Source organism: Cyrtonyx montezumae, unplaced genomic scaffold (assembly GCF_038088225.1).
Source record: "Cyrtonyx montezumae isolate F1298 unplaced genomic scaffold, pur_monq_1.0 scaffold_14, whole genome shotgun sequence".
NCBI lineage: Eukaryota > Metazoa > Chordata > Aves > Galliformes > Odontophoridae > Cyrtonyx > Cyrtonyx montezumae.
In genome coordinates this window covers 5,462,016-5,473,137 of record NW_027071870.1, presented here as the reverse complement: position 1 = coordinate 5,473,137, position 11,122 = coordinate 5,462,016, and the positions used below count along the sequence as shown (strand labels likewise).

Here is an 11,122-nt window from a genome sequence, read left to right as displayed (position 1 = left end):
AATGATGAATAAACCATTGTTACCTTCATTTGCTGTTTATGTTTTAGATGACATGATTGACTTGTTTCTCACATGATCGTTTCAAAGACAAACAAGCAATCTTTTGAATGACTTAGTAAATACAGGGAGAGCTCTGCAAATAAATAACTTGAAAGGAGTAAAAAAAATTGAGGTAATTGGATTAGGCTGTGGCTATTTGTTGGTTTTCACCACTAACCATCAAAACCACTACATTCTAAATGATTACGTGGAGATATCAGAACAAAGAAATAGAAGTGTAAATATCAGTCTTTCTATTGACTACATTGATTCTTGTAGTTGACTCGTGTTCATTAGGTTTATTGCATTTGTTTATATCTGTAGGCAACAACCTCTGGATATTTCTGCCTGTGTAATGCAGGCTGGACAGGCTCTAATTGTACAGAGAACATTGATGAATGCATTAGCAACCCATGCCAGAATGGTGGGAGCTGTACTGATGGTATCAATGGCTACACCTGTGAGTGTACTATTGCCTGGACAGGACCACAGTGCCAGACTGCCCAGCAAGGTATGTCTGGGACCTCCTCCCCTGGTGAAATGGATGCTAGGCTTCAGCTTGTAAATTATTGCTCTATGTGCTTGATGTGTTTATAAGAATAAAGTTATGAGTGGGGAAAAAAACCTTGTCTTGGTGGACTACAGGTCCTGATTCAAAGTCCCTTGGAGTTAATTTTTATTTGCAGCTGATTTGTATTTATCCATTGGAGTGTAATAATTGAGTAGGAAGCCTACTGGCCTTGGCTGGGCCCCAGACATCTTAAAATCAGATCTCTGTTCTGAGCAGTGGACTAGTAATCTGGGTGGGAAAGTGGATCTGATAGAAGGTGGGAAGACTTACAAGAATATAGGAATCTTTCTCTTTTGTGCATACAGTTTCATTTGTTGAAAAACTAACATTTTTAGTTAATATAAAAAAGCTGGAAAAGATTTTTGCGGAAAAGCAACAAAAAAAAAATAATCAGAAGTGTTATCCATGAAAATATGGACTTGGAGTTTATACAGATGGAGTTTTTCCATCTGTATGACTTCTTAATATTTATTATTCTACGTCGGCTGGGATTTTTTTTGCCAATAACTTAAATCGAACAAGGTCAGAATAGCATTCCAGTGAGCGTTCCTGTAGCATCCATCTGTCAGATGGCTCATATTTATTGCAAATTAATGTGAAGAAAGCAGATTAACTTTTCACAGAATGCAGAGTGTGAGCTTTTAATTCAGCCACTGTGAGATCTTGACTATTTTAGAACTATTTCAAGCTCTTTTTATTTTCCTTATGTGTCTAACTAGGATTTCTTTATTGCTGTTATTTAGGATGTGCATATGGAATATTTTTTAGTTCATAATGGAAATGATAAAAAATGACTTTATAGCCAGTGATAAATTATAATGTATCAGTATTTCTTTTAGTTCTCATTCAGGGGGAAAAAGAATGCATTCATTACGTGATAGTTTTGAGCCTGGTCAAGAAATCGAGATGCTTTAAATAGGACCTTCCAACAAAACTATATAATGATTAGATATATGAAAAAATAAACTCATGTATAAGGAGAAGTAGTTAATGTTGAGATAAAATAAATGGTAAAGAGGAAGGAATAATACAGAGAATTATTATACATATTATACAGTACGGAGAGTATATATATTATTTTAACATTCCCTCATACAAAATACAACTGCCACTCATTGAATGGCTCAGTAAGAGAAGAGACCATGGTCTATCATGAGAGATGTAATCGCCAGAAGTTATCTCCCCCAAGGGGGGATACAGAGGACATTGAAGCACCTTCTATGATGCCCTGCTACTGAGAAAGGCAGTGTTATATCATGTTAGCTTCAAAAATATTTAGATGCATATGAAAAAACAGAGGGTTTCATTCTGGAGTTAGCCTTATGGAAACAAGAGGTTTATTGATGGTTCTCTGAGGCAAAAACATCATCTTTTGGTAGAGTTCACGTATTCCAGCTAAAAAAAAAATCTTCATCCATTTTACGGAAACCACTTTTCTCTCAGGAAGTATTTCTGTTTTGTTTTTTTGTTTGTGATGTTGTTTAACTTTAGAGGAAATTCTGAAGACTCTTTTATAAAAGATCTTTAATATTAGTCTTTAATGTTTAGGAAGCCAAAGATGTGTTAGGAATTTTAGTTTTGTTTGTGTCTGTACTGTGAGAGCATGAATTCATCTTTTAATTTTTCTGTTTCTGCAGTTTGTGGAGAATATCTTTCAGGTTCCAGGGGGACTTTCAGTTACCCTAACAACCCAAGTAGCCAACGGTATGATACTGGGGTCAGCTGTGCCTGGGTTATTCAAACTGCTCCCAACAAGGTAAAATAGAGTTCAAGTTAAAGAAACCTTCACTGTGCAGGAGCCTCAGCTCATCAGAGCAAATGTGACCATCGTTGTCACGTATTTGTGAATACATGACAAAAGATAGTCACAAGTTTTATGTTCTCACAAACCTTCAAGTCTTGCTTTGTGTGGGCTACTTTTCCAAGTTTCTTATTGTAAAGCTGAGGATCAGAATTTATTCTTTCTCACAATAATCCCATTAAAAAAATCCTAAGGAAAACATACAAAATGATTGCAGATTTCTGATAACTTTGTGAGAACTGGCATGGTCTACCACAGCCTATGGAGGTGCCTGTCATCCACTGCTTTTGACCAGGCTCTGTCTGTAGTTATTCAAAAAGCTCTGCTCTGATTGGCTCTGCAGTTGGTTCATAAATCAAGGGATCCCAGAACAAATTTACGTTTCTCAGTTCTGTGATACAGAAATGTGGATTGCTGATTTCATATAATTAGTGGCTATGTACAATAGCAATATTATTGTAGGGATCGATTTTTAAATGTTGTGTTCATTCTGATTCTCATCTGCCGTTAATGATTTGTGTTATAATGACCTACAAAGAGATATGTTAGCTCACCCCTTAGCACTGGACTTCTTACTTGGGATTGAAATTTTCCATCTACTTTTGACGTTGCATGGGAATGAAATAAGTAGTTTTATAAACTAGTGGTTGCTAGTGATTTATAGAACGTTCTATGTGGCATACCTTCAGCTCTAAGACTTAGAGCCAATACTACTGTCTTCAGCAGAGCTGTATCAAAGCACATGTGTAGGGAATCTGAACTTACCTGAAAATGTATATGTCACTGTTTATTTAGAGTGTATTTATGATGCACTCGTTTGAATGCGCAAAACACCCATGACAGTATTTTCGATCATAGCAAAAATTGTAAAACTTACTGAGTGGGTTAATTTCAAGTCTTTTTCATTATAGTATGTAGCAGACACTGGAAATTATATCAATCATATGTTTGTAGGAATAATGCTATTTCCCTATCCAAATTCTTTCTGATCACCTCCCCTTTCTTTTGACCGTTAAGATTCTCTAGTATCTTCTGTCCTGGGACAGTTCAGGAAATGGCATAGTGACTCCAAAGCATGTAGATTCTTAAAGCTGCATGACCAAAGATATCAGCTTTAGGTAGGATTACATCACAGCCTTAGCAGATGGAAAAATAGAGATTATTTATTTTGCTACCTCCTGTTAGATTCTGCATATTACTTTCCCATTCTTCCAACTGGAGGCAAGTACTGACTGTAACTCTGACTTCCTTCAAATCCACGATGGGGCTTCAGCATCAATGCACATGCTGGGAAAATACTGTGGTTCTGACCCTCCTGTAGAGCTTTTCAGTTCCCACAATTCCCTTTATTTTTGGTTCTACTCAAACCACGCCATTACTGCTGGAGGCTTTACTGTTCAGTGGGATTCTCGAGATCCTGGTAAGTTTGAAATGTCAGGTAATTCAGTGTATTTGCAGCTTTGGAGAAACACAACTTCTAATTAGGAAACGTAAAGTGTGGTAGTAACATCAGTTAAATGGCTTTTATGGGAATCTTGGAAGTGCATTCCTAGAGATAAACTAACTCATTTTGTACAGCATCGAGCTCACTTCAATGTTCTGTGCAATGTCTAGGAAAAAAATGTGGACTGAATTGTGTCCTAAAGGAAACACAGGGGAAAAAAAAGCATGGAAAATTCAGAAACTTCTGTTATTTTCAGAAATGTTTACTGAAATGCTCTTTTAATGTTATTTTTATCTTGCAATTTACATTATTAGAAGACACAAGTTGCCCCTGCCATTACCCGACTGGTATGATGAGAGGGAAATGCTTTTATGATGTTCACATAAAGCAGCCTTCTCTGTAATTAACATTTTAAAACAGGTGTGTGTTAGGGTAAAACACAGAGACTCTATATACAACATATAGGAATTCCTATTAATTTTGTAAAGCCAATCCAAAACTCAGTGCATTTAATTTTTAAAACATTTTTTAATCTAAAAAGGCTTTCTTCTACAGTACTTCCATTATAATTGTGAAAGAATTTTTCACAGAACAAATCATTAAATATTTAGAGTTTTATAACTGAACTGTAGTATTAATTTTAAAATGTACAGAAAGATGTAACTAGTTAGCCTATTTGTTTGGGTTTATTTTTGTTCCTGAATTTATTCTGGGTACCTGCAATTAAGCTTTTGACCTGACGTGCAGTGTTAAAGACCATATTGTTCCATGTTTCTTTTCTGTTAGAATGTGGTGGTGAGCTAACAGGTACTTATGGCTCAATAAGCTCTCCAGGATACCCTGGTAACTATCCTGTAAACAGAGACTGTTTCTGGACCATCTCAACCAATCCTGGCCTCCTCATTACTTTTGCCTTTGGCACGCTGAGCCTAGAACACCATGAAAACTGCAGTTATGACCACTTAGAGGTAAAGTTTAATTGTGTATTACAACTTCTTTTTTTGGCAAAGTTAATACAAAACAAGGTATTTCAAAACTTTATGTACTTATAGAACATACATGTCCTGGGTCAGTATATTCATTTGTACTTACTACAGCCATTAATGCATTCAGATACTGTCAGTAAAACAAAAAAGATGAAATCTCACTCCACTTAAGCTAGTGAAAGTCCTGCAACTAGAGAGGGTGGGATTCAGGCCAACCATCTGGTGGGAAGCTTTCACTTTCTTGAAAGTTCAGTCTACAACTTCCTGGTTGAATACCAACCCAATGAGTATCAGCATAAGTTAATGAATTAGACAACGGGATCTAAGATTAATAGATTCATATTATTTACGGTCTATGAATTTATGGGGCTCTAAGGCTTTATTCTCAAATGCAAAGTAATGGTTTTCACCAGTGCCCACTCACAGAAATGGAAGTACCATGTACTTCATCACTGAGCACTGCAGAGGGTGATTTCAGGAAAATCAACATTAGGTCTCCTGATCCTTTCCTCCCTTTCACAAACCCCTTGATGTCTCTCCTAGGAGCATCACCACAACTAAGATAGTCTGTTTCCTGTGCGTCCAGAGGAAACTTACAATGAACTTCCACCATGGGCTTTCCTCCTGTCCCTCTCCAATACAACTTTGTTCTGTCCACAGTTGACACACATCTGATAATCCTGAACAGTGATTTATCATTCTGTCTAGATTCGAGATGGTCTTCTTTCACAAGACCCTGTCCTTGGTAAATACTGTAGCACTGGATCTCCACCCCCACTCCAAACCACTGGACCATATGCATGGATTCACTTTCATTCTGATGACACAGTTACTGATAAGGGCTTTCACATTGTCTATACAACATCAGCTGGTAAGTAAAATATCAGCATTAAAGTTTAGTCTGTGACATTTTCAAGACATAGCCAATGGGAAATACTGTGCATAATTAGCACTTGCAGTTTAATAATGTGGACAGCATCTTGGATTTGCAGCCATTGTTCAGGGGCAACCTAAACTAAAAGAATTACCATAGTTGTGAACATCTCGACTAACGTTTTGTTTTCTTAATACAGCAGATCCAAGTTGTGGAGGAAACTACACCGATAGTGAAGGGGTTATCACATCTCCTTTCTGGCCTAATCCTTTTATCAACAACCAACAATGTATTTACATTATCAGACAACCAGAGGATGAAAAGATATATCTTAACTTCACTCATTTGGAGCTGGAGAGTCACGTTGGTTGTTCACTGAATTACATTGAGGTGACTTTTCTTTTTCAGTTAATGTGAAAGGTTGTTTACATGTGTTTACAAACCAAGGCAGCATGATTTCTTTCTCAAGGACCACTACAGAGAGAGATGTTGGTCAAAAGATTAAGTATACTAATTTATTAGGTTTCAAAGCTCAGAGGGACTGAAAGAGCAGGATTGTACATCCAGAATGAAGTGAAGAGAACAAGAAAATCTTTCTAGAATAGTATTAGTTCTTCTTCACCTGTACATGGTGAAGATAACAGTTAAAACCTTAAGTACGTGCATGCAAAATACAAGGAAAACAGAAATAATGCAGCAGCTACTATGCAGCATTTTCAGGAGTCATGGTGTTATGCTGAAAACTTTGTTTTCTGGAAAAAAGCGCACTATTTATGTATTTTAATATTTGTACATCTATTGAGAGTTGTTACTTTAGGAAAAAAATAACAGTATATGTAGAACATATGTAGAATGCTTCTATGTGCAAAATATAATAATATAGTAATTTTTATTAGCTAGGATACACGGGTAAATTTTATGACTTCTTAAGCACTTACACACACAGCACTTTCTTCACTGACCTGCATCTTCATGTTATATCCAAATCTACTACTAAATGCCTCGTTTTAAGCATGCTAGGTATTATTTTTGTTTTCTTTCTTACCTCTAAATCCGGGTCTGCATGTCTTTAATCGACCACAGATGAAGTTTGGCATTGTGCTGTGTAGGTCCAGTACTGGCAGGGATTGGGGGGTCTCCCCATGAAGGATTCCACCGGAGGCAGCAGAATCAAGCACCACAGCCAGGGCTGTCCCACCACCTCACCCAGAAGCAGGGCGACTTGGGTCAGCCTTGGGCAATGGGTTTTTTTTTTCCTTGGGTGATAGCAACAAGCCAAGGCTGGGCTGTGAGAGGAAGCTGGAGCCTGGCTCTGCTGCAGCCCTGATGGAGAAGGGTTGATGGCCTTGGGAGCTGGAATTTGGCCCTATCTAGGGTGGGAGAGAGTCTTCAAACCCTGACAAGCTCTGCTGGGTTTTTTGGCACCAACCTCTGCCCTGTTTCCCATTGTGCTTTCCCCATGCTCTTTAGTGCCATGGCCCAGCTCGCTGTATCTCAGGGAATATTGACTAGCCTCATCCTACACAGAATGACTGCTTGTTAGTGCCATCTGTACAACACTGTGGTTGCACTGCACAGGGGTTAACAGACAAAGCAAATTCAGGCCCTGTTTGATGTAGCTGTCGTGGCTAAGGCAGGTGCAGGAAAGAGGGAAGCTGGTGGGGATGCACTGAGGGAGGCAGCACAAGGTCCAAGCTTTCAGACAGTCACAATGACAGCAGTATGGCACGGTGGGACAGTGCAGTTATGTAGTTTTGTGTTTAATCTTTCTGATAATTTTTCTGAGTAAGTGAAGCATAGGCCCCTGTGAGCTCCCTTTAGTTAATCTGTTTTTATAAGATTTGTTACTGTACTAACATTGTTTCTGTCCCTCCTCCTCTAACTCAGAGACTTTGCCTGGAATGAAGTGTAATTAAGTTTTGTAATGAGAGGAGAAGTGTGTTTAATGAACACAGACAGCTTTTGTTTGTTTGGCCTGGTACTCCTCATGCTAATTGCTGGCAGAACAGCAGCTAAGTTCACCACAGCCAGAGAAACAAAACCAGTTCTGTTGAAAACAATCAGTTTGTATTAATTCAGCAAAGTGTTTACCTTGTTGTTTGCTGATCAGTCACAAACAATTCAGTTTTCCTGTATTTGTTTTGCCACCTCTTTGCCTTTTTTCTCACTCAGCTCAGCCTAGAGCAGCATGCACAGGAACTGTGGTTACAAGTCTTGTTTTTTGCAAGCCTATTTTCCATGTGTACTTCTCTAAAATACTGTTTCACTGGGTTTCGTGGTGAAATTCAACTAGGGGAATTGATTTTGGTTTTGAATGTGTTACTTTTAAAGTCACTGACAATTATTTTGTCACTTTGAGAAGTAGCATGTTATTCCCATCCCTGGTGATAACAGGAAATCACAGCAGCCAGACACTGCTCACAGGCACTTGCTGAGAGAGGGATGTTTAGTCTCCTACTAAGGAAGGAGCAGCCTGGGACCAGGGGTCTGCAATAAGAAACTAGACACAATAAAACTTCTTATTAAAGAAAGACTGTGACATAGTACTGCAGAGGTAAGGTATTAGCCAAGCCAGCTCCTCCTCCTTCATATTTCTAACTGGCAATGTGAGACATGATTCACCTAGTTTAGGGAACCATGTTAGTTTTATCGTCTCTCACTGGACTTCCTAAGCAAAAAATGTAAGCAGAATCAGGCCAAGAAAATAAATAAACTAATGTAAGCTGTAGTTCTAGAAACCTTCACTTCTTTATTAAGATTTCTAAATAGTCCAGCTCAAATTTTGATTTTATTTACTCCCCCATAAATCCCATACAACTCTCTCACCTTGAACCTAAGTCCCTGGGAAATTTAAAATGCGTTAGAGTCAGCCATTTCTCTGCTGGGAGGTTGCTAAACAAGCAGTCCAACCACTGCCTACTCATCAGTCTACACATCGCCACCAAGGGTTCCCTGTCTTTTCACCCAGCCCATGGAATGATATATAGCTGAAGAGGAGAGAAGAGGTGGTGAGAGGGTACCTGAAAACTATACATCCCTCACTTTCTCCATGTCAGGCAAATAGCAGGGGGCCTTCTTTAGGCCTCAGTTGGAATGGAATGAGCACTTCCGAGGGTGTTCAGATCTCCTTGGCTATTCTTATGCTTGGCCTGATCCTAATCTCATAATCTCACAGCCTGTGGGTTCAGGTCCTTAAGTTTGGAGATGCAAATATCTCTTTTCATCCTAGTACCCATGATAATCATGATTCTTAATCAACTTCTAGATAGTGCGTGATTAGCAAATTGAATAAGGTAGTGCTGTAGTGGTAGCACTGAATGTATAAGTTGGAAGCTTTATAACTTCATAATAAATTTCAAGCCTTGAGCTTTTTAGATGAAGTAATAGGAAGACATCAGTATACCTTTTTATTGCTTATGGATTCACAGTTAAATCTTTCATTAGTGAATTACTTGGCTTTGTTGATGTATATGTGTGATGTGGTATCACTGGAGAGTTGCCATTGAAAGGTTACTATAAACTTCATAAACAGAGCAAGGAAATCACGAATCTTCCCATTTAATTTTCCTAAGCAGGATTTTATTGCTGGCAAAATAAATAAATAAATAAAAGTTGTAGTTATCACTGGTGAGCAACATACCAGTTTCTTTCATGTGAAAGTTGTCACTTATGGAAGCACATGCCTAAAAGTATACTGACGCCGTGATTCATTGAGGCAACATGTTTCATCCTGCTGTTCCGTGACAGTAGTGGGTGTCTTCTGTGCTGGTCATCAAGTCCAGGTATCAAATCCCAACACTTTTATCATTCAATTCTTAGAGTTGGAAGGGACCTTTAATGATCTAGTCCAACTCCCCTGCAGTGAGCAGGGAGGTACACAGCTGAATCAGATTGCCCAGGGCTTGATCCAGCCTTGTCTTGGAGGTCTCCCTTTTATGATGATATATTTCTTTTTTTCTTGTTCGTGATTAGGTTCGAGATGGTGACAGTGAGATGTCTTCTCTGATTACCAGAGTCTGTCATAGTACAGTTATTTTGCCAATCACTTCTACCAGCAACAACCTCTGGATCAAGTTCAAATCTAGTGCTTCTGTGCAAAGGGCTAGCTTCAGGGCCATTTACCAAGTTGGTAAGAAGAACTGTTGATTTCTGCGGTGAAGTTGTTTGAATGCTTTCAATGATTTTGCTGCTATATTGTACATATAATGGTTCTAAGATAAACTTCAAAAGAAAGAAAAGAACAAAATAGTTCATTTATTCACTGCTGCTTTTAGAAATGCTAAGGTGATGTCTGCAGTAGGTCTGTCGTAGGCATTTTTGCCATATTTGGATATGCATTCCTCATTGCTTCTACTAATAAATAAATCACTTGCCACTAACATCCCAAAGATAACATAACTATAATTCTGGCTAAATATTCATACTTTCATTATTGATATTTTTAGTTCTTAATCTCTAATACCTCTATCTAAGCCTGTGAAAGGAAGCTTGACCTAGGTAGGCTTGAGTAGTGGGCCCAGGTGAACCTCGTGAGATTCAATAAATTCAATTGTAAGTCGAGGTTGTGGCTATGCCTACTTGTCAGTACAAGCTGAGGGTTGCAAGGATGGAGCACAGCCCTGCTGAAAAGGACTTGGGGATACTGGTGGATGATAGCTGGACACGAGCCAGCAACGTGTCCTCAAAACCCGGAAAGCCAACTGTATCCTGGACTGTACCAAAAGAAGCATGGCCAGCAGGTCAGAGAGTTGATCCTGCCTCTCTGCTCCTCGCTGGTGAGGCCTTACCTGGAGTACTGTGTTCAAATGTGGAGTTCTCAGTACAGGAAAGGTGTGGACCTGTTCAAGTCCCTCCAGAGGAGGGCCACAAAACTGATCTAAAGGAGGAAACGTCTCTCCTACGAGGACAGACAGAAGAAGAGATAGTGCCAGGGAGATCGGATGGAGGCCTTCCAGTATCTTAAAGGAGAGCTGTAAGAAAGAAAGGAGCAGACTCTTTAGTAGGATCTGTTGTGATAGACAAGAAGAAATGGCTTCAAATTAAAATAAGGGAGAATTAGATAAGTTAGATAGATATTAGATATATAGATAGAAAGAAGATATATAATTATGGATTATTTTATTTCACAAAAAGTGTGGGTGAGGCACTGGATCAGGTTGCCCAGAGGGGTAGTGAGCACCCTGCCTCCTTCCTCGCACAGAGGAGTAGGACCAGATGACCTGTGAGGATCTCTTCAAACTAAAAAGATTTTATGATTCTATGAATCAAATCCCTTAAGCATTCATAGTAAATGTTGGATTGATTTTTTTATACATACATGTTTATGCTACACAGTAATATGTTATTTTGAGTACTTTCTTAATTCTACATGGTCATACCACAGTAAATGCTGTGAGAATGTGGGTTT

General features: G+C 38.7%; 1 protein-coding gene across 2 annotated transcripts in view; it reads left to right on the top strand.

Moving 5' to 3' along the window:
- Positions 1-11,122, top strand: part of CUBN (cubilin) — a 136,173-nt gene that overhangs the window by 13,335 nt on the left and 111,716 nt on the right. For both annotated transcript variants that reach the window (XM_065731319.1, XM_065731320.1), the window contains 7 exons: positions 364-550; positions 2,248-2,366; positions 3,597-3,831; positions 4,642-4,823; positions 5,550-5,712; positions 5,915-6,105; positions 9,688-9,844. In XM_065731319.1, coding sequence (XP_065587391.1) covers positions 364-550; positions 2,248-2,366; positions 3,597-3,831; positions 4,642-4,823; positions 5,550-5,712; positions 5,915-6,105; positions 9,688-9,844 — 1,234 coding nt within the window. The remainder of the gene's footprint in view (positions 1-363; positions 551-2,247; positions 2,367-3,596; positions 3,832-4,641; positions 4,824-5,549; positions 5,713-5,914; positions 6,106-9,687; positions 9,845-11,122) is intronic.